The sequence below is a fragment of the Acromyrmex echinatior genome, chromosome 7 (genome assembly GCF_024713525.1).
Source record: "Acromyrmex echinatior isolate Ae372 chromosome 7, ASM2471352v2, whole genome shotgun sequence".
NCBI classification, from domain to species: Eukaryota; Metazoa; Arthropoda; class Insecta; order Hymenoptera; family Formicidae; genus Acromyrmex; species Acromyrmex echinatior.
This window is the reverse complement of record NC_141858.1, coordinates 15,484,635-15,509,388: the sequence shown is the minus strand read 5'-3', so window position 1 is coordinate 15,509,388 and position 24,754 is coordinate 15,484,635. Positions and strand designations below refer to the sequence as shown.

Sequence of the window (24,754 nt, the reverse complement as noted above, 5' to 3'; positions counted from 1 at the left end):
TTTCCATACGTTTTAAATGTAAATATTATAAAAATTACTATATGACTAGAAGATACTTTACTTAGTTTATATTTATGTTTCTAAAGTTTTATTTTTAGGTTTTAATTGAAAACCATAGCTGTGCCATTTTTTACTTATATGTAATTGTTTTTCCTTTTCCTGTAAATTTCGATTTGTATATGGATTTTTAGATTTTTGTGACTTCATAAATAAAACGATCATAATTAATTACAAATAATTTTACTTTTATAGTGACCTAAAGTCGTCTGTATTACCGACTAAATCGTGTAATTTTTGTATAACAAATACTTTTTTCCTCTTTCACAGATTCGAAAAATCCTTTTCCAAGATTAAAGTATACGCATTAATACGTATTTGTGAGATGAAGTTTATGCCGAGAACGACCAAAAATTTCGAAATTGATATATTTTTCACCATTTCTTAGTGTAACATGGAGTATCAAGCTGTCAAGTCGTGACAACATTTGCTTGATACAAAAGACTTGCAACCTGTATATTATGAAATAGGAATCCACGAACACATAGTTTGCATGAACAAATAACATCAGGTTCTTAGAATTAGACTTAGATGTTTTATCGAATTTGTTATATGAAAATTGACACGAAAGTGTGATTGTGTATCATAGATTGCGTGAGATATTGAGAGAGAGAGAGGGGAGGAGGGAGGGAGGGAGGGAGAGGGAGAGAGAGAGAGAGAGAGAGAGAGAGAGAGAGAGAGAGAGAGATATGTGAGAGATTTGTCAATTTTCTCTTTTCCAAGTAATGTTACAATTTTTTGTCAAAATGACAATTGTTTAATGTCAGTTTGTTATCTAGGTTTACATTATATTTTTTGTGTCAATTATGTTTTCATAAGTTTCGGTTATTAATTTATTATTTTCTGTTTTTAATATACTAATCTACATAACAGCGATTGAGAAAAACTTACAATTAATAAAGTTGAAACTTGTCTTGCTGCATATATTATTAAAGTTAAATTGGCATTTTTTATTTATCTATAGTTATTTATTTATAGTTCATACAGAGAACATATCAATGTTTGATTTTTAATACCTTTTAGGATTAAATTTTTTTCTTGGAATCTCAAGAAGTTCTCAAGTGTTCAATATCTGGTTGAAGAGAAAAAATTAAGCAAACGAAATATTTTCCACAGATTTTATGATATATAGATATTAATATATGGATATTATAATTTTTTTCTTATTACCGACATTAAAAAACAATCTGATAGTTGCAGCAAGGATTGCAGAATAATCAGATGGTTGTGATCTCGATAGAAAAATGCAGAGAAAAACAATCTGAAAGAAAACAATGTCAATATTATAATTAAAAAACATAAAAAATATGCCTATATAAATCAAAAGCAATTAAGTTAACATAATTCTTAGTGACAATTTGTACAATGTAATCGCTGTAATCGCCATTTAATTCTCTTCGCATTTGAAAGATTCGGAAATCACTTCGGAATTTCTTAAACTTTTTCTTTAACGTTTTTAAACTTTAAACGTTCTTTAATTTCCTTCAATTTTCCAGATCCGTGACAATTTTATTCGCCCGCCCGCCGCTGCGCCGTTAATACGGTGCTGTGCACACGCGTGCGTTGCGCGAGTGAATCGGATATCCAGCTCGAAAGAGAAATAGGAGAAAGAGGAAGTGAGACGGACGGTTGGCGACAATCGATATGTGTGCTCTGTGACGGCCCGCACGTCTTTCTTCCGTTCCAGTTCGCTTTTCGCATTCGTGCTGAGAACGCTCGACATTGCACGCGAAAATCGATTGTCGCGTCTGGAAAAATTCCAGAGACAAGGAAGAAAACGCACACACGTGTATTTCTCTTTTCTCTTCAATCTGAGATTGAATCTGATTGCAGGTCAGAACTCGGTCGTAAATTCCATCTCTTTTTTTTCTTTCTTTTTCCCTTTCTAGTTTCTTTTTTCTCGCGGATAGCTTTTCTCGGTTCGCCAGCCGGAAGTTTCTTATCGACGGCTTCTGCGCATTTAAGTCCTACGACACGTAGCTGTCGCTCGCCAACCGAATTTTCTTTTCAAACTTTACACGAATTAGTATTTTACACGCAGTCGAATTTTACATATTGATACGTGATGTTACGCTAATGTGATGAGTTGTGTATATGAGAGCCACAAGGATAAAATGTTGGAAAATGGCGAATTTATGCAATTTATTTGAGAATGTTGAACAAAAATTCCTTTATGTAAAATCTATAGAAACTGTTTGTGAAGAGATTATTGTGAGGAATTTACTTGCCAAATGTGACTACAATGAAGAAAAGGCAAAGAAAAGCAAAGGAGTAGGTCCACAGTAATATTAAATTATTATTGCGGATACTACATGCGGATTCTTTTATCTAAGGTTAGATTTTGATGTTTAAAAAAAACAAAGTTAGCGATAGATTGATACAGCTATTTTTTAGATATCTTAGGCTGTGTTTCAAAATTTTCTGCCAGCGCTGAAAATCTACAGTTTACGTTACATATACTATATATTTTCAGCATTGACAGTGAATTTTGGCGCACTGTCCTTAAAAAATAGTTTCGAGAAAAATTCGTTAAAAATTTTAAATGCAGTTTACACTAAATATTTTTCAACTTACACGAAGTCATCTGTTTCAAGTCCATATAGCACATTATATAATTTATATATATTATATATAAAAAATGTGGTTTTGAAAAGACAATTTTTTCAAAACTTTTCTGACTAGGCGTAACTCTTTAAGAAAATTAACATTTTTAGGAAGGATGTAATATTCGATTGATGTAATATTCGATTACTGATTTTATGTACTTGATATATACTTCTTTTTTCAGTATATATGGGATATGTAATTCTTCAAATTCTATTAATCTAATGTGAGATTTATTCTTTTTAGTTGAATTCTTGCACTGTTCATTTTTCTTTTGTTTCTCTCTACGTTGGAGAAAAAAAGAGAAAAGAATCATGCACAAAAAATTCAGCTAAAAAAAAAATAGGTCTTTAGTATTCTACTTTATGAACACTTTCTACATAATAATAGTAGATAATGCGACCTTCACTACGAAATCTTATCATATTCTGTAGTACAAGTAAAAGTCACGACTTTAATAACAATTGATTTTAATTCAAAATAAATAATTTTTATAAAAACAAAGAGAATTTATCGTAAACATGGATCGACAAAATGATAAAATTAATTGCTTTTTTCTATTAAAATACTTTTTCTATTAAAATTTCTATTAAATTGCAAAATTATATTTCCCGGATATTAAAATTATTTTAATTACGATTTTCAGATTTAACAAATGAAATTGAATAAAAAAAGAAGATAAATCCTTTCATGTTATCTAAATCACTTAAAATGCATAAATTCTTTTGTGCCAGTTTAATTTTTTATTTAATTTAGTAAAAATTTATTTGGAAAACAAATGAATTAGATTTGTTAACTAGTATTACAAGATGTTATAGAGATATACATTTTAAGACTGATAAGAACATACACATAGATATGCCTTTCCCGTTAGATAGTAAATGCGTTGTATCTTCTACCGTTTATTATGTCAAATGTATACGACACGTTCGAAATGACGTATAAGAAATGATGACAATTTCAAATAAGTACATATCACGTATTGACATACGATATTTAACTGACAGGTTATAATTGAATTGAAGTCTTGCAAAAATGATACATGTGATGTATATTGCAGTTATGTGATGTATTGTGTATTGGAACAAGAATGGCAATATTTCTTTTCATTTGTTAGCATTTAATGAACTGAAGGATGTTTTAAAATATAATAAAATTAATAATAATTGAATTATACATATTTATATAATATCACGCCCAAGTTTGCGCAATGATCTCATTCTCATAAAAGGATAGAAGATATACTCTCTATTAACTCGATCTCCGGATTATAGGCATAAGGCGTATCCATGTTTATAAGCTCTATGGATAAGAATTAGACATTAATTTAAAAAAATAATTATCGTGAAGATAGAGAGAGAGAGAGAGAGAGAGAGAGAGAGAGAGAGAGAGAGAGAGAAAGTAACGTGTCCCAGATCTACTGAAATAAATTTAAAAAATGAGAAAATATATTTTGTATATAGAAGACGGAATAGATACAATTTTTAATTTCATTTTATTTATTTCCAAGACATTGATTTAAAGAACATTATTTTATTTTTTACTTTTAATAAATGATATTTAAAAAAAAGTAAATTCGAGTTAGATGCAGAAGGCGATGCAAATAAAAATATAAAGAAATTAGATCAAAATCAATACATTACAAAGATTTCAGCAAATTTTTGGGTCATTTTTAGGCACACAAATACAACAGAGTCACAACTATAAAACAAAATTAATAGTAATTAAAAAGAGAGTAATTGAAAAAAATGAATCATTTTGTAATCAATTATTGTAACGCTGCTTTATTTGGCCTCTGTCTTTTTCCTTTTAATTTTTTTATTTTCTTTTTGATTATTATTAATTTTTCAAATTATGGTTGTAACTCTGTTTTGTATTTGTATATCTGTTTAATCTGGAGTCATTAGAAACTTGATCGTTTTTTGACTGTGCAATCATAAAGTGACAACATTTTGCTTTGAAGTTTTTCATTTCTCCTTGGATTTATGAATTAATTTTTACATAATAATTTTGATGACTTTACATTGGAAGTGGCCCAAAAAATGTGCCGAAACATTTGTTATGTATTGACTTTGATTTAATTTCTTTATACATAATGTGACCAAAAAAGTTTCTGAACTGAGCTTATAAATAAAACAGAAAGCATCATATTAGGTGTTGGAATTAATTCGTAGCGTTTTTTAATGAAAGAATGTTATTTATTTCACATGAGCATTAAAAAATACATTAATGAAAGTACTTCCCATCACTTGTAAAACGCTACGAATTAATTCCAACACCTAATATAAATAAATTTTTTATTACCAATTATTCTACATACAATCCCTGTAAAGTTATACATCCAATCAATTTGACTCTATAGGGGAATGATTCACAAGAATTTGTTCCTTAAGGAACAAATAGTGAATGCAGCGATCTACGCAAATGAAGGATAGGGATTCGACGTTATCAAGAATATCTAGAACGTAAAGAGGGAATTATGAAACATTCCAGCAACGAATTTCTAGCGTATAGCTTTATAAGAATCGTATAGAATAATTAATGATAAAAATTTATTTATGATGCTCTATGTTTTATTTGTTAGCTCAGTCCTAAAAACTTTTTTGTCATACTGTGTACATATTTTCATTTGCGCACTATTTTTCGCGCTTGATTGGAATTTTACTTTTTTCAATATTATTTATTATTATTGAAGGTTTTTGTGTTAGTCCTTAGTGTTTTTTATTTCTTATTGAATTTATAGTTTTTATAGTTTTTATATAGTTCATTATTCTTCCAATCTAGGAATTTAATAAAAAATCGAGGAATTTTTTTTGGCGAAAATAATTTTTTCTATAATACGTCACATAAAAATTAATATCTCGAATTTGTAGAAAATAATTTCCGATATCTTTCGATGCATTCGATCGATTCGATGTATCCTTGCGATAACTCACGGATTTTATCGCCAAGTTTCTCATCGCCACAGTATATTTGCAAGAACACTTCATTCAAAGATATTACACATTTTCATACGTCGATGCGCTTTTCCGATACCGGTTCGAAGGCGAGTCCCTCGCAGGACTGAAGACAGTTTAAATTTTAAATCAAGCGTGACTTGTATCACGCGCACGCGAGAGTGTGGGCGAAATACTGTATACTATTAACAAGCGCACATCAAAGGATCGATGTAATTATCGATGGACTTGTACCGCGCGTATGGAGAGATTAAATGCAATTAAGCTTACCGCCAGTAGCCCATGAATCGTTCTATGCGGGAGCATATTATGCTGTCAATAAATACGGGAACGTATTTATTCTATTGAAAAGGTCAATAAATTTGTTTGAGACTTCTCTGCTGTAAGTTTGTTTGTAAGGAGAAAGATATTCGACAAATGACAGCTATTTAATTTGAGCGAATAAAAATATATTTTTATTAAACAGCAGTGTTTTTAATGAAACGCGAATGAAAAATTAAAAATATGAAAAATTTTATTAAGTTACAATAGTACGAATTTTAATTACATCGTACAAAAATACAATTGTACAAAATTTTTACAGAAATGTTTAAGACATTTAATTTAACTATAATGGTTCCATACTTTTCGATTATAATTGCATTTTAAATAACTGTGATGGAAATAATAATAATGTGTGTAATGTAATTATTTTAAATTCATTTTTTGCTCTGAACTCTATGATATTTAGAATTGCTTTTTTCCTGCACTAGACTGTACTATTATAAAATTTTCTTTTTCGCTTTTTTTCTTTCGCCAAATAACATATATTTATCTCACTTTAAGTTTCAAAAGTATATATTAGTTCAATCATAGAGAACAGATCTTTACATACCTATCTTCAAATTTTAAGCTATCTTTCAGTATTTTAAGTTTCATTTTAGAACATATATTTTAGATTTTATTGTCGCATAATAATTTATTCTTACATTCTTTATCTTGGAAAAGCTTCACTCACTGCTACAAATTTTCATGAAGGAGTCCATTGAATCCGCCCGAAGCAATGTAATAACATTTTAAGAGAAGCGTCAGATTTTTTTAAATGATTAATTACAATTAAGGTTTAATTATAATAAGATTAATTATACTTTGTACACGAAAGCTGCGCACAAAGTATCCTGTAAATTGGTAAATTCAGTTATATCTTCGACTAGAATTAAATCCACGTTTCTGTTAGAATGCATGACTGATCTCTTATCGTTTTACATAAACTCTAAATATATTTTAATAACATAATGCTCGCTAAAGGTTTATTGGCTGATTTTTGATCCAGGAATTTAATACAGAAATGGAATTAAGGATAGACCTTAAAAATCATTTGACAGGTCTTTTCAGAATTTTCGTGATGACGAAAAGCGTATCTGACGCTGGCGGATTGCAAATTTCTGTTTGCGCATAACAACGTAAAGGGATTAGGATAAATGGTTTTCTTCGCCTTTGTGTATGACGTCCTGCAATTATACAAGTTACAGTTCGCGTCGAATATGCACTTTTACGTGAAAGATTAGATGAAAATTGGAACCTGCAAATAAATTTGATACGCAACTACCGCGCTTAAGTTAAACAAAATGAACGAAACAATCGCAACAACGTTGGCACACAGTAACTATAATTTGCCTTGCACTTACTGTTAGTATGAAATTCTTAACCTAATCGAGATAATTGAATTCGCTATACGCTTAATTTAAAATAATCCGGGTTTGTATAAGAAAAAAGGAATGGTTTTACTTCGTAGTATAAAATGCACTAATTCTCAGCCATATAATTTAATGTGCTAACTTTAGAACTTATTAGTTTCATTAATTATATCATCTCATTACAGTATTTTGTGTTGCAAATTTGTTTTTACTTATCGATTATTCTCTGTATACGCGTTATATATTTTTAAAAATAGCATAAGTAATTCTCTCTGTTTTTCTCTTTGTCTCTTTATTAAATTAATTTTTTTCTTTATTTTTGTTTTTTACTACTATCTTATATTTTAATTGTAGCAATTGTATTGTTCTTTTTGTTTTGTAATAATATTTATCATTTATATGCTTCTAACGTTTAATAAATGCTGATTTCTTTCTCTTTTTCTCTCAACATATATATATATGATGCGCAGATTAAAAAATAATAGAAATAATATATTTCAGTTTTATAGAAGAGCGTGACCATCACTACGGAAGTAGTAAAACACGACGGCTCCGTGACCACGTGAAGCGGCTGGACCTCTTGTGAGGGGGGGGTCAAGAACCGCGTGCGTACCCCTTAGAGCATTTCTTCTTGAACGATGATAGACCCAAGCTCATCCGAGGAGGAGAGTGAGGAGGATCAGAGCACACACCATGGCAGCGGTGGCGGTGGTAGTGGCGGCGGTCGTGCCGGGAGCAGTAGCTCTCACGGTTCCCGTCGTCATCCCGGAAGTATTGGAAACGGTCCAGGTTCCGGTAGCGTCGGTTCGCTCGCATCTAGCCTTACCGCCTCGCCTGGTGGTCCAAACCACGTAGGCGCTCCGAGCACCGCAAGTACCCATGGATCCGGAAGTCGTGCCACTGTGGGATCACAGGATACCACTGGGGCCGGTCTGGACGTGCCCAATCTCACCAGCGCCAGAAACTCTTTGTCGCCATCGATGAGCGCGGCTCAAGATGCCTCGAATTATGCTCAACGGCCCACTAGTCCGTCTCCTTCGGTGGCCAGCGAAAAGACAGAAGCGGAATTGCAAGTATGCGAGGGCAACGAATGTCTTTCTCTTCCTAATATTTTTTTACTTGCCGTATTTTTTAAGCCTTATCTACAATAGTTGCACAAGTTGTGTCGCATGTCGTGAATAGTAATGATATAGGAAAATTTGTTACGTGTTGCAAGAGTGTCGCTAGACATGAATATCTATAACAGTCGCAATAAAATTCATCATGAGCCAACTAACAATACTTGCAAATCGTCAATGATCGTCAGCAAACTTATGTCACCAAACTTGCTGTGCTGTGATTGGCTAAGTCACCGATGCACGGTGTGACAAGTGAACGATCTGAAGAGAAATAATTCTTATTTTGATCGTAATTGATTTTTTTTAAGTGAAATAATTGTCTAAATTATTTTTTAATAAATATATTTTAATACACGTTTAATTTTTCAAAATTTATAATAATTTATTTCATTAAAATATATTTAAGAATTTTAAATTAATACGTATAATTAACATAATCTTAATATCAACAAATTTTCAATGCATTTTAATCGTATTCGCCGTCTGTATCATTATCACGCTTAATAATAAATTATTATTAATACTCTTGAGGTTTCCACGGACACTTTCTATACAGAAATTATGCGTTCTGCAGATTATCTAAATTGTGTCTCTAAATTCATTCTTAGAATGTCAGCGAGGTCCAAAGCGCCTAGAAGTATTTGACTTTCTAAGCAGAAGGATGTAATGCAGATCTCGCTTCGCGTAGAAAGTCGTGTGTCTCTAAACAAAGAGAAAGGTAGGGTGGACCTCGCTATAGAAATAAATGATTAAAAAAATAGATAGATTATATATTTCCCCGATTGATTATCTGAGTTACATAAAAAATTGTTATTAACATTGCAGCTGAAAAATGTCGAAATTCGAAAAGGCTCTTATTATGCATAATTACCATTTCAGCTGCCATACATTATCTATTTCTTCAGAATTTTATGTTTATAACAAATGTTTAATTTTATTTCATTTAGATAAGGCAACATTCTTTGAAAGATTTGCAAGAACGTTCTCTCGCAATATATATACTTTTTTTATTTTAAATATTTTAAATTACTTTTATTTCTCGTGGTAACGGAAAAAAGTTCTTTGTTGTGCTTGAAGCCAACTCAAATAAGTATTCAAATATGTATTCTTTGATCACATTTTTTTTCCAACGATCACGCAATTTTGATATAAAACAATGTTGAAAATTTTAAACTTTTTTTATCTTTTTAGTCAGGATTTTCCAGATCAAAATGTGATATAAAAAAAAATAAAATTAAATAAAGCTTTATTACAAATTATAATTGTTATTTGCCCATGTTTCAAAAAGGAATCAATGCGAGATTTTAGCGTCTAAAAATATAATCTAACTTTAGTATCGGCAAATCAATGCAGTTAAGCTTTAGAGATAAGAATTAATATTAAATAATAATTCATGATTAATATTAATGTTGCAAAATTGATTTATTTCTCTTCAGGTTGATTTTTTTCACATTGTGCGACGAGATACTATTATCTCGGGTGACCAAACTCATGCGACACGCCTGTCGCAATCGCAGAAAATTGAAGTTGGCTTAACTCTCTACGACAAGAGCTCTTGCAACTGCAACAATTACTAGAAACTAGAGACTAGTACTAGAAACTTCTGCAACATTCTTAGAGTGCGTCCAGACTATCGAGCCGAACATCGAGCCGCGAGCCGAGCTTGCGTTCACAAAGATCTTACATCTACATTATCGAAATGAATATAAATTCACATCAAATCTTTGAATGTGAACGCAGGCTCGGTGTTCGACTCGATAATTTAGACGCACCGTTATATAACATGCGACACAACTTGATTGTTGCAGATGAGGATTTTGAGATGTTTGAAAAGCATAGTGAAATTTGTATGATATAAAATAAATAATGTGATAAAGAAAATATATAATGTGTCGGAGCACTTCTCTCCGTAGAAAAACTAATTAAATCTAATATTAGAAATAGTAAAATTCTTATTGCGAATGGTTGAAATAATTGTGAGAAATTTTTATTTAATCCAATTTCTTTCACGAAAATAAATTGGACGATAATTTTTCTAACAATACGCGTTATTTCGCTCCGGCGATACGAATTTTTTTGTCTTCCTCAGGATAAGCAAGAGAGGGAAGAAGAACAAAGGAAAACTCGGATTCAGCTTTATGTCTTCATATCTAGATGTATCGCTTATCCATTCAACGCCAAACAACCGATGGACATGACGCGAAGACCGATGAAAGTTACGAAGCAACAACTGGAAACTATATGTTCTCGTTTTCAGGTAAATATACAATAAAATATTTTGTATCTGTATTAAGGGGATCCTAAAGACGATTAGACATAATAAATAAGACACAGTAAGTAGGACTTACATATAAACGATTTACGTGTCATTGACACATTATTATATATTACTACATCAGTATGTCACACACACATACAATTTTCATATAACAATAACGTTTTAATTAGACGTTTAAATCCAATTTTAAGGACTCTGCTTAATTAAAATTTACTATAGAGAACTATAGAAAAAAGTTCTATAGTTTTTAATGAGCGTTTTGAATCGGTAAATCTCCATCCGTAGTGATTTTCTATGTGAAGTAACGTATAGTTTCCAATAGTTTCCAATAAGGATTTCACTTGCCTATTAACATCTAGATACTAAAATGCAAATATGATGTAAATATAAGAAATAAAGAATTAAATACTTTTTTCCTCATATTTATATCATATATTCATTATGTTTGAGATACGCCGAACATTTATATGCACATACATATTTCTGAAAATACACGGGATTTCTGCAGGATTCGAACCTAAGATCTATGGAATGGTAACTTTACACGCTAATTCTGAGCTATAATCGCATGTGTAAACAATTTAGAATTCGATTGTTAGTTAAATAACTTAGTCGATTTCTGTCACACCGACTTTAATGCAACGCTATGTATGTTAGTCGGTATTATTTTGAATCGTTGCCTCATCTCCGATTTTAATAAAATTAGGCTCATTCGACGTGTTTTCATTCAAAACGAAAGACTCTTGTCTGTACTTACTACGTGCGAAAAGTTAACTGTAAATAAGAACTGTGTAAATAAGAACAATTTGAATTTGGAAAAAACAAAATGACGAGATCGCTTCAACATTTGTAAAAATGGACGAAGACTATGCTTGTCTCTCCTGACAGTTTGCAAATAATTGTAAAAAGTGATAAAAAGTAAGTAAAAATAGGCACTGAATAAAAACACTTCACGTACTTTTTTTTGCTTCTGACATCACGATTCAGGAGCCTCTTAAACGGAGCCGTTACATGTATTTATAATTTTATGAAATAGGAGAAACCTTTGTGGTAAATAGCCATTTCTCGAAGCCTTATACAGAGTCTTATAGTTTAACCTTCACCTTTGTCGCTCTTAGATATATCGAAGCTGTACGATCGCATTAAATTATTGCCACTACAAATATAGACTGTCCCCGCTGTACCAACGCAATCGTATTTCACGTTTTGTAAAACTGCGTGAGATTTACATAACTATCTGCTTTTTTTCGTTATGAAATCATTTTGGATATTTTTCTGAATGAAATACCTCTCCGATTGAGTTAGAACTTTATAGATAATATTGTTACGATTTATAGTAATTATTTATGAAGATCCTATCGTCGGTCCAAAAATTTTTTGTGATTTGGATAATAGAAAATAAAAAGAGAAAAATTATGAAAATAATTTTGTGTGTGCATATTAATATTTTGCGTTGGAGTCTTTGCTAATCTTTTCAGTATCTATGATTTTAATATAGGTATGATAGATTCAATTATCGTAAATTCAAACGCTGAACAATATTATTACATTATCATTATGTTACAATGTATGATAAAATATTAAACTATTTTACTAGAAAAAGCATTTATACTTACAGACATATTTAACGTTTAAATCTTTCGCCTTACTAAATTAATCCATACTATATAGTAATAATACATAATAAATATTATGTATTTTGAAAAAACATTGGCAATGACCTCAATGCAAAGTAGGTACATATAATATTATATTTAACATTTAAATCTTTCTTATTAAATTAATGAGCCTGTCATATACTAGAATGACAGATTCTGAAAAGATTAGCAAGGACCACACCAAGATATCAAATGCACATATAAAATTATTTTCAGTCGTACTTTTTCTCTTTTATTTTTTATCATTTAAACTATAAAAAATCCGAAGATAAGATTTTCAATAAATAATCAATATATGTTGTAACAATATCACTTGTAAAGTTTCAGCTCGCAAGGGTGTCTCATTCGGAAGTACAATCGTTATTTTCTTATTTCTTATTTAAAATTTACAATATTATAATTAATATGTAGAAATATGACGAATCTAATATTAGAAAAAATGTTTGATATGTAGTTCTATTCAGCAAATTGCCTTAGATATCAATAAAAAGGAGGAGTAAGACGTAAATGTAGAATTAATATTTATGTTACAATTTATACGTGAAAAAAAGAATTTATAACGTACTCGATTTGCAGAGTTTTTTGAAGGGTGAAACGCAGATCATGGCCGACGAGGCATTCCATAATGCCATACAAAATTACTACGACGTGTTCCTCAAGTCAGACCGAGTGATACAAATGGTGCAGAGCGGTGGATGCTCCCAGAGCGACTTCCGTGAGGTATTCAAGAAGAACATTGAGAAGCGTGTTCGGAGCCTCCCGGAAATCGACGGACTGAGCAAAGAGACTGTGCTTACGTCTTGGTTGGCCAAATTTGATTGTATTTTGAAAGGTACTGGTGACGAAGATACTAAACGGCCTTCCAGGATGCAACAGCAGTCTTTGAACTCGGAGCTAATACTGTCAAAGGAGCAGCTGTACGACATGTTTCAACAGATACTCGGCATCAAGAAGTTCGAGCACCAGCTTCTGTTCAACGCCCTCCTGTTGGACTCAGCCGATGAACAGGCTGCCGCCATCAGGAGGGAGCTGGACGGTCGCGTACAGAAAGTCAACGAGATGGAGAAGGTACCGTGACAATCGCTTTTCCTTTTTCTCGTTTTTAAGCTTTTATTCTACTTTACTGCTGTTTTATTTTGGTCATGGAGATGTTCTTTCAATCTGCTGATATTCCTTCGATTGCTTCTACTTGTTCCCGAATAGAACACCGACATTCCTTCTTTATCCCTAGAATCGCAAGCTCTTGCCTAGATTTCTTCTGAAAGAGATGGAGTCGCTCTACATCGAGGAGCAGAAGGTGTCTATCAACCTGCTAATGACTAATTTGGAGTCGTTACCAGTCTCCAAAGGTTCGATAGACAGCAAATACGGGCTGCAGAAGCTGAAGCGCTACAACCATCGTGGTGAGCGCTCCCGCTGCCGCGGCCAGGGTTCCCTCGCTAAACTGGAGGGCGACTCCGCCGATTCCGATCCCCAGCTGACGAAAATGGACGTCGGCCTGACCTTCCAGCTGGAAGTAGTCGTAATGGAGGTCAAGGGCCTCAAAAGCCTAGCACCTGATAGAATAGTTTATTGCACTATGGAAGTGGAGGGCGGCGAGAAGCTGCAGACCGATCAGGCTGAGGCCTCCAAGCCTATGTGAGTAAAGAAAGATAATCGACGATCGGGGATCCCGATCGCGATATATCCATGGAAGGTCAGGACCGACCGCATCATTCTCGTCCATGGGTCCTATTTATAGGTGGGACACTCAGGGTGACTTTACGACAATGCACCCGCTGCCAGTGGTCAAGGTCAGATTGTACACCGAAAATCCAGCGATGCTTGCACTTGATGATAAGGAGCTAGGCAAGGTGATCTTACGGCCTACCCCACTGTCATGCAAAGTGCCCGAATGGCACCGCATGAATGTACCCAAGAACTGCGCCGATCAGGATCTACGTATGAAGATCGCCTGCCGTATGGACAAGCCGCTTAACATGAAGCACTGCGGCTACCTCTACGCGATGGGCAAGTCCGTGTGGAAAAAGTGGAAGAAGCGGTACTTTGTGTTGGTCCAGGTCTCGCAGTACACATTTGCGATGTGCTCGTACAAAGAAAAGAAAAGCGAGCCGTCGGAAATGATGCAGCTCGATGGCTATACAGTGGACTATATCGAGGCCGTTTCCGCTAATCTCATGGTCGGCATGGATTTGGAGGGAGGAAGGTAAATTTTTCTCCCTTGAAAAAAGGTTGAGAAATAAGGTAAACGTCCCAGTGACCGGACACGTACCTATGTCTGGATACTTACACAAAATTTATTATTATTAATCTCAAATACTTTTTTTATTACTGTATTATAATTTAATTGCACTTAAAGATTACAATTAAATTATAATATTACGTTTTTAAAAAGCGTATTTGAGACTAATACATATTAATATAAATACATAAAGTGTTGTGTAAATGTCCGAACATAGGTACATGTCCAGTCACTCTCCTTTCTCTCTCTCTCTCTCTCTCTCTCTCTCTCTCTCTCTCTCTCTCTCTCTCTCTCTCTCTCTCTTTCTCTCTCGCTCTCTTTCTCTCTCTCTGGAACCATACAGTACCTATATCCGGATAGTTACATAACTTTATTTATTTAAATTAATACTAGTCTCAAATGCTTTTTACCTTAAAGATCAATTTGAATTAATTGTCTTTTGTCATTAAATATTTATTTATATTTATATTTCCCGTCAGCATACTAATTTTCTAATTGTGATTGGACACTGAGACAATTATTCGGTGTCGGACCGGCTGTCCACTGGTACATTGATGTATTCTATTTATTTAAATATTTTAATTAATAATTGTTATAAATGGGTTCAAATAATTTTTCCTTGCTTAAGGGGTCTTGAGTTTTAAAATGAATACAAATATTTATATTAAAAACCTTCTATTACTTATGACAAGCTACGCTTAAATGTCCGGCTATTGGGACATTTATCTTACCTAATCCCCGCTGCAGCAGCTCGTAGTTGCACAGATTCATAAGATTGCCTGTTACAATCATTCGTCGACGTCTCAGACATTAATTAATTTTTATTTGTAGTAGTAAAGATTTAATTAAATTTGTTTTAATATTACAAAACCATGCTATTAGACGTTTTACATAATTCTATAATTAAATAAATTTTTATTTCTGTTAATTCTAGTTATTTTTAAGTTGATTTTGTAGCAAAAAATAGATTAGCATCTAATATTTTGAAAAGTAATTAGCTTTCGATTAGTCTGACACATTAAAATTTAATTTTTATACGTAAAAATGTTTAATGTGATCGATCTGGTAAACATTTTTCTCATGATTTCTCGACAAATGTTTCATAATTTCTCAGATAATATGTCATATTTATTCATAGAATGATAATTTTCTCATAGATACTCACCAAATGCAATGAGAATATATGATTTTTTCTATATATTTTGTTATTTGTAAAATTTTCTCCTTTCAAATATGTTGTATTTTTTTCATATTTTTTCATATAAAATATTTCATTTCTTATATCTTTTTTTCTCATATACCAATAATAATTTAATAATAATTTTTTTCTCAATTTTTTTGCCAGAAATTCATTCAAAACAAAATTTTAAAAAATGATATAAAACTTTTTTTAAATTTATTTATTTTTATCAAGAGTACCTAAACCTGAGATAATTTTTATTATATGTTAATTGCAATTCTTTATATTATATTATTCTTTATTTTAATTTGTTTACTTACCGGGTTTTGAATCTGCCCTATTGAAAAAAAATCACGTCACACAGTTGCATGGTGAAATCATGTGATTAAAACATGTAAAAAACGGAATCACGTAACGGATTGTTCCAAATCAGTACGTGATTTTTAAAATTATGTAATTTAAAAAATCATGTGATGATGTGTTCTTTTTTCTTCGATTTTTATCATTCAGTTTTTTAAAATTAAATAACTATAAAATCACATGCGATAGATGAAATTATTTCTATAAATATCATGTGATGTTTCAAATTACGTGATTTTTTTTTATCATACAACGTTGTGATATCATGAAATCACATAATTAAAACGTAATTTTTTTCAAAAGAGTGAGACCTCGATATTATAAGAACTGTATCTTATCCATTATGCCATTTGGAAGTATTTATGCACTCCTTTCTTATTATCTGTATATATTCTAGCCAAATTTTTCTCATAATGTCTCATAATGTCTCTGAAATGCATAATATCTCATATCAACAATCTGTAAGTAATTGTGTGAAATTATGGAAAATTTTTCACATTTTCTAATAATATTCTCATATTTTTTTTAATAATATAAAATCAGAAATTTTACAGTTTCTCAGAACGATCTCTTGGTAAAAGTTTACATTAGGAGAGCCTTCCTTCCCCAGTGACTTTGATCTTGAGTGACCTCCAACAGGTTTTAGCCGTCGCTCGTTATCCATTAAAAAATAATTAACAAAATAGTTTAAAAAATAACGTCTGTTTTAAAATAAATTTTTTACTTCAAAAACAAAATTTTTTTTTTAAACGTTTTCTAATATAATTTTTGTTTTGTAGGTGATGAAAGAACTAGGAAAACTTTTATTCTAGTTTTTAAAGCAGAGAATTTGTTTTTAAAGCAGAAAATTTACAATTTTGTAACGACTTCACACGAAACGAGATACACTTTACATGCCTTTCGCCTGAGAAATTTTGATATTTCTTGGATTGTTGGAAAAGAAATGAGGAAATATTTAAACATCTGAAAAATTTCTCATAATTTCTCATTGGATTATTCTGAGGAATTATGATATTTCTTATTTCTTGTCGTTGGAAAAATTATCAGAAAATTATTTAAAAATTTTAAAAATTTCCTATAATTTCACATAATTACTTACAAATTGTTGATAAGTGAAATTATGAAAAAAAAAAATTTTTATGAGAAATTATGAGTAAAATTTTTATCAGTGACAAGACGTATCACAATTGACGAGCAAGGGTTGTATATTCAATCGCCCAATTTGCAATCACGTGTCGCGTGTTCGACAGGTATTTCTTCAACGCAGTTCGTGAAGGAGATAATATAGTATATGCTTCGGATGACGAGAACGAATGTCATTTGTGGGTGATGGCAATGTATCGGGCGACTGGTCAGTCGCACAAGCCTACCCCGCCGGTCTCTGTAGTTGACAAAAATTCAACCATAAGTAAGATTCAAGGTGATGCCGACCGCGCGAAGAAGCACGGTATGGAAGACTATATCAGTGCAGATCCGTGCAAGTTTGACCATCCAGGATTATTCAAGTACTTGCAGAATTTGATGCTGGACTATAGGTTGAACGATCCTTATTGCTCGCTCGGCTGGTTCTCGCCCGGTCAAGTTTTTGTGTTGGATGAATACTGTGCCAGGTAATGACATTTATTCTTATCATTTTTTAAACAATTTAATCTATTTTTTGCAAAGTTATTTCATATCAGAGAGGAATATTATTCAATAACTATTTATTTAAATAACGAAAACATATAAAAAATAAAAATGCACTCATAACTCACCTTTTTATTTGAATAAAAATTTACTCAGTCAGCTACACACGAATGATGAATAAAAATGTGTGTTTGCTATTCGACTATTTGTGAATGATGAATATACATTTATTCATCATATGGCCATTCGTTAATGATGAATAAATATTTATTCACTTGTGAATAATGAATATATAGGGTGTTTTATAGTATGTGAGCACAACTTTAGGAATGAATACATGACACCAAAATAACACGTACAAAACATAATATTATAGTTCGTATAATTGAATTTATTTTCCGAGTCACAGACGTTTTCGTGTTTCATTAATCTTCATTACAAACTGAGCTAACATAGCTCCTTCGCGCATTTTTGTCTTACTAATTATAGTCATTAAGATATATGAAAACGTGTAAATACGTTACACTAACTCAGTTTGTGAAAATGAAAGGGCTTATTGTAACAGTGGATTATGTGTATAATTTTGTAAAAACAGAGTAAATGGACTAAAGTTAAAGTAATGGGAAATACAAATGATTTTAACTTCAAAATTTATTTACTCCGTTTTAACAAAATGTGGGCTGACTGTTGTAGTAAGTTCTTTAACTGACTCTTTGCAGACCGCTCTTTTTTATAGTCCTCTTTTTTTCTATTTTATAAACTGCTCGTTCAATTTTTTGTACTTGAAACTTGGTTTAACTTGGATTTATTTAGACCCATATAATGGATTATTAAGAAAAGATTAGAAAGTTGGAAAATATTAGTGCAATTATTTTTTCTTTTACCTTTGTTTGCAACATCGATTTCGACATCTGTTTTCTGGTATGGTAGGTACGGCGTGAGCGGATGCTTTCGGCATCTCTATTACCTTCATGATCTGTTGGACAGAATCGATCGCGGGCTTATGATAGATCCGACATTGATGCACTATAGTTTCGCTTTCTGTGCTAGTCATGTTTATGGTAATACAACATCTACCGATCGCGTGACCTCGATTACTCACGAGGAGAAAGATAAATTTCTGGAGATTAAGGAACGACTGCGACAGATTCTCGAAAACCAAATCACCAACTTTAGGTAAGCAATTCTAATCTCCTTTGAACTGTCAGCGATATAAAAAAATAACTTACAAACATTTTATTTATGCGTGAATATATTTAGTTTTTGCAAATTAATTTTTTATGACATCGCTCTTTTACTTCAAAAGTGACACAACTAAAAAAATTAAATAATTTTAAATGAAAATGGACCGATATGAGATTAAAAATACGTGAGAGAAAAAATTCCATATTCGGACTTTGAAACACAGCCTTAAACCGAAGCTGAAGTAATAACAAATTTATTGGCTCACAATTAACTTGAACTAGAAATTGTATAAATTCACAAGAAATATTAGGCACGAAGAATCGTTTTGACTGAATGTTTCACTTATATATTTAAAAATATTATATGTTTAAAAAATTTTTTAGAAAAAGAAAAATCATTTTTTAACTCGACAGAGAAAATTGTTGCCTAATCAATTAACATCGGTTAAAAAGAATATATTCTTAACATTAAATTTTTTTTTTTTAGTCTTCCAACGAGTACTTTCTATATAGAAGCTATATGTGTTTTACGAATTATCTCTATGTCCAAATCCATTATTAGAATGCCAATATAGACATTGTGTACTTTGATGGAAATTTTTTCTTGAATTATAATGAATAATGATAAAATATTGAATTTCATATTGAAATCTATATTAATTGACCCACTTTCAGTATTATTTTATTAAGATTTCATTACGATTCATTAAAATTTTATTAAGATTTTATTACAGTTTATTAAGATTTCATTGCAATTCATTAATATTTTATAAATAATTCAACACAAAATATTATGATATTTAGCTTCGCGATAAAATATACGATACATTTTTCAAAATAATTTCCTAAAAAGATTACTTTATTCGATTAAACTTCATCAAATATCCTTTCTCGCAATAGATACAGTTTTCCATTCGGACGTCCGGAAGGCTCGTTGAAAGCGGCTCTATCTCTTTTGGAACGCGTTCTTATGAAGGATAGCGTGACACCCGTGCCGCAGGAGGAAGTGAAGGCTCTCATAAAGAACTGCTTAGAAACGGCGGCATTGGTAAATTACACAAAATTATCCGCCGAAGCAAAGATCGAGGATGATCTTAGCGGCGAAGTGTGCGTGCCTCCTAGCAAGAAGCTAGAGGATCTCATACATCTCGCCGAACTGTGCGTCGACCTGCTCCAGCAAAATGAAGAACATTATTCGGAGGTATTAGTTGGGTTTTTAGAACTGAGTGTCGATTCTCGGGGCTCTCGAGAGAGAGGGTCAGCATGCCTTGAAACCCGGACTGTGGTAAGAGTCCGCCACCTCCTCAGAAGACAAACGCGCATTCGCTGCTCATTTCCTCTCACCGCCGTGGTAGATAATTGAATCGTGCAGACAATTTCATAGAGAGCTTCTATTATCACCTCGAAAGTCGCTTTCACGTAGAATAATCGTTGAATTGCGGACGTCGTGAGATATCCCATTGCAACTTTGCTGAGAGACGTTCACGCTCTTGTAGAAAGACAAAAGCAATACTTTACTTTTTTTAAGTTATGTTTTTCAAATTGCATACACACTATGTGTATACACAATATGTGTATCATGAAACATATTTCGTTAACCAGAAAATTTTCTAGTTAATTATCTACTAAAATAGTTGAGATAATCAGAATTGTAATTGATATAAAATTTTTTGGTTTGTCCATTTTCAACAAACTTCATTTTTTCAATGAAGGGAATTGAATAATTCACATTGCTGCGTTTATCCTGGCACTTCACATGCTGTTGCATTTAGTTTAACTTTCACTTTAGTTTCACTTTTACTTCTCCCATCAGATATCTTTCACAAAGAAATGTCTCATTCGATTGCAATATCTCTCTCAATGTTTTGTTCAAATCAATAATTACATCTTTTGGAATGTTAGATGCAGCAAACGCTTGTCATTACAACGCTTAGCATTACAAGTTGTACGATTATTCTCACGTACATTATGAAGTAGAAGTAGTGTCTTCTGGGTACTCGAGGGCCCTGTGCTCAGGGTGGCGTCCCCATCACCCCGAGCTAGAGGAAATATGCCCACCGTATATGTGCGATGTCCAATATTTTCACGATCCGCTCCTACTACACTGTACCGCAGGCGTTCGCCTGGTTTAGCGATCTTATGGTGGAGCATGCCGAGATTTTCTGGTCGTTATTTGCCGTCGACATGGATAAAGTACTGGCAGAGCAACCACCAGACACATGGGATAGCTTTCCACTGTTCCAGATAATGAACGATTATCTTAAGACTGACGGTGAGTTCAATTCTCATCCAAGATTATGACCAGGATTGGTAAAGACTAATGTTTTTTTAAGAATAAAACGTATTGTGTTTTTTCTTAAATATGTATTTAATGCTTCAAATATGCTTTAAACAGTACTATAAAAAAAAACATATTAAAAACATAAAAAATATGTTTTAATTTTTTACCTGATTATGACTAATAGGATTTAGCTTGATTATTTTTCTCTTATCTTAAATATCAGAAATGTGTTTTAAGATTAGATCTAAGGGTTCTATAGATGATCATAAAATTTGAACGTAGACAATTTGAAGAACGGAAGATTCCATCAGCATCTACGCGACACGTTCGCGCCATTGGTGGTACGTTACGTTGATCTTATGGAAACGTCGATCGCTCAATCGATTCATAAAGGCTTTGAGAAAGAACGATGGGAGATTAAGGGAAACGGTTGTGCCACATCGGAGGATCTCTTCTGGAAGTTAGATGCGTTGCAGTCATTCATCGGCGGATTACACTGGCCTGATCAAGAGTTCAGGCAACATCTTGAGCAGAGACTAAAACTGATGGCATGCGACATGGTAGAATCATGCATTCAGAGGACCGACGCGGCCTTCCAGCAGTGGCTTAAAAAAGGCGTGACTTTCATCTCTACAGATTATATCATACCGTCGGAAATGTGTGCTATGGTGAACGTTATTTTGGACGCCAAGAATCAGAGTTTTAAGCTTTGTACTGTCGATGGTGTCGATGTGGTAAGTTCATTCGGTAATTAATTTTTCGTAGAACTGTAAATGTAATACTTTTTCTTGTGAAATAATTTCAATGTAAATATATAATATAAAAAAATCCCTAAAAGTTTAATTTAATCAAGCTTAATTAATATTTCGCTTCGTATTCTCTTCGTATTGCATATTTAGTTAGTTACTTTATTTTTAAGATATATACTCTAATGTAAAAATTACTCGTAGAAAGTATTGCTAATACGGATATATATTACAGAAGAATTTAAAGAATATTATTGATGTTAATAAAAGAAAGTTAGTAAAACAATTTTTCTACATTAAATAGCAATAATATTGTTTAGCAAGTACCTATATTTTATATTGTTGTTATTAATATCCGTATAATTTCTAGCATCAATATCATTCCAAGATTGACGACATGATTGAAAAGACGTCAGCGGGAATGAATCAAGGAATGATTAACAAGCTCATAACGGTATTGGAAGCGACGCTCTCTAAGTTGTCTCGTTACGATGAGGGTTCCCTTATTGGCTCCATTCTTAGTCTTACGGTATTCGCTTCGCTCAATAATAATAAATAATGAGAAATTAAGTGGTCACGTGAACAACAATATACAGAGTGTATTAATAATTAACGATAAAACTCTCGCATAGAGACAAAATGGATTAAATTGAGAAGAAAAGTCCTCTATTTTTCACTAATTTATGAAAATAGTCAAATTCATCCGACCTATCGCCAAATACAAACGAACGACGATATAAGGCCAATCAGAAAAACGCACGTTAGAGTCCCTCTAGTAAGGAGTCAAGTCATAAGAAGTACCGATCTCTGATTAGTCAGATTTCGAGTCCCTTTAAACGCCGCCATTGTCAATGTGGTAGTGAATCTGTGAAGTTGGTGTGAGCAACTGCATAAATTTTGAATTTTTATAAATTAGTAACTCGTTAATCAATGCGAAAAATGCAAAATGATACAGAAATCTTCTACTCAGTTTAGTCCATTCTGCCCCTATGCGAGTTTTATTGTTAATTATCAGACACCCTGTATAAAAAATTATTGGAACATTTTTATCGGTGTCTTATGATTTGTTTTTTTAGAAGGTATCAGGAAGCGGGAAGGAAATGGGACAAGCTTATGTAAATTTTATGAGAAATTGCATAGATCAGATTCGCAGCAAAGTCCTTGACGAATTGTGGATTTTGACCTTTTTCGAGGTAAGAATCAGTCTATAAATAACACGCAAAGAAGTCTGTATGTAATTGTAATTGAAGGGTTTTTCATAAAAGTTACAAATAAGTCTAAAAAGTTAAATTTTTGAAAAACAAAAGATTTCTCATCTTAAAGGAATGCTGGAATGATGGTCCGACTTGATCAATGTCAATAGTACAGACATTTTTAATTTGGAATTAAAAATTGGCATAAAAACAGTAGATTTTGAATATTGCATGCTGGTATGATATATCATTAGAAACTAAACCAAAACTGAGCAACGTGATATCATTATATTATACTGACAAATATCGTCAAAAATTATAATTTACATAGCAAAAATCAAGCATACGCTGCTATTTCAAAAAATAAGCATAAACACGACAGAAATATGGAAATGTTATATCGGATGGTTTCATAAACTCAGTATTGTTCGTTCACGTAATTCGACGAGTAGTATGTCATTTTATCCATAAGAGTTATAGAACTTTGTATTAAAGAACTGTCTACGTCTGGTGACAACTTTACGAGTTAAAACATATAACTTTTTTTCAATTTTAAAAAGTATAAAGTTCACAGTCACACTTCCTAATTTTGCGTCTATTTCAATTTTGTAAAAGTATTTTTGATTCTGTTCAGATAATTCGGATATTTATATCAATTTGCGATGTCTCGACAATTTTGTCACTCCAGCATCGTGAAACCGTTAATGTATAAATATGATAGTTTTTCTCTAGATACATGAGTATAAAAAAATTGTGAACTTTAATTGATATTTTGAGGAATCATTTAAAGAAATAAAAATTCTAGACTTATTTATTTATTATGCTGAAATCTTTTCTTTATCATTTATTTATGTTTTACATTAATTTTTTTTATAATATTAATAACAAAAATGAAGAAAGAAGCATTATTTAAAATACAAAACAATAATTTTTTCACTATATTTATAAAATTTTAAAGTTACTCTTGAAAACAAAAACATCCTTTGTTAAACTCTTTTTTCCGTTTCCTGTTTGATGTTTGTCGAAATAAAATTGTTCACGAATGATATTACTGATAAAGAACTGATTTGATACCATATTTAGATATATAATTAGAGATAATTTAGATTTTTTGAAAAATAGACTTATTTAGTTTTTGTAAGAAATCCTTCAATTTTGCATTTAGAAAGAAATTGGAGCAGTTTTGACACATTCGTTGTTATTGAAGGAGATTTCGTCGAATTACTTTGATTTACATTGTAGCAATGGTACACGGCACAAATACAAATGCTATGTAATTGGTTGTCTGAAAGACTTGATCATAGCCTGCATTTGTATCAATGTACCTGCCTAGCTCATATCGTGAAGAAGATCTACTCGGACTTTGAGCTCCAGGGTGTCATGGAGGAAAAACTCAACACGAAGACATATCAGACTATAGACAAGAGGATGAAAACGGAAGAAGCAACTTGTGCCTTAACCATGAGCGCTCAGAACGAAGAGTAAGATCTTTTAATTTTTAATTAAATACATGACGAAGAGGTTGCGCAAATGGAGAATATTAAAAAATATATTTTGTGAAAATAGATAATTTTTTTCTATAATCATAAATTTT

General features: G+C 32.0%; 1 protein-coding gene across 6 annotated transcripts in view; it reads left to right on the top strand.

Moving 5' to 3' along the window:
* The window catches only part of Cadps (calcium-dependent secretion activator 1), a 41,346-nt gene that overhangs the window by 8,157 nt on the left and 8,435 nt on the right, over positions 1 to 24,754 (top strand). Inside the window, exons 1-14 of one of the 6 annotated variants that reach the window (XM_087408221.1) lie at positions 1,755 to 1,890; positions 7,796 to 8,367; positions 10,502 to 10,669; positions 12,925 to 13,416; positions 13,580 to 13,986; positions 14,090 to 14,554; positions 17,381 to 17,740; positions 18,687 to 18,932; positions 19,841 to 20,143; positions 21,046 to 21,212; positions 21,504 to 21,955; positions 22,338 to 22,496; positions 23,044 to 23,160; positions 24,403 to 24,641. In XM_087408221.1, coding sequence (XP_087264347.1) covers positions 7,933 to 8,367; positions 10,502 to 10,669; positions 12,925 to 13,416; positions 13,580 to 13,986; positions 14,090 to 14,554; positions 17,381 to 17,740; positions 18,687 to 18,932; positions 19,841 to 20,143; positions 21,046 to 21,212; positions 21,504 to 21,955; positions 22,338 to 22,496; positions 23,044 to 23,160; positions 24,403 to 24,641 — 4,010 coding nt within the window. In that variant the 5' untranslated portion in view covers positions 1,755 to 1,890; positions 7,796 to 7,932. The other 5 variants (XM_087408220.1, XM_087408222.1, XM_087408219.1 and 2 more) reach the window with 5 other exon arrangements.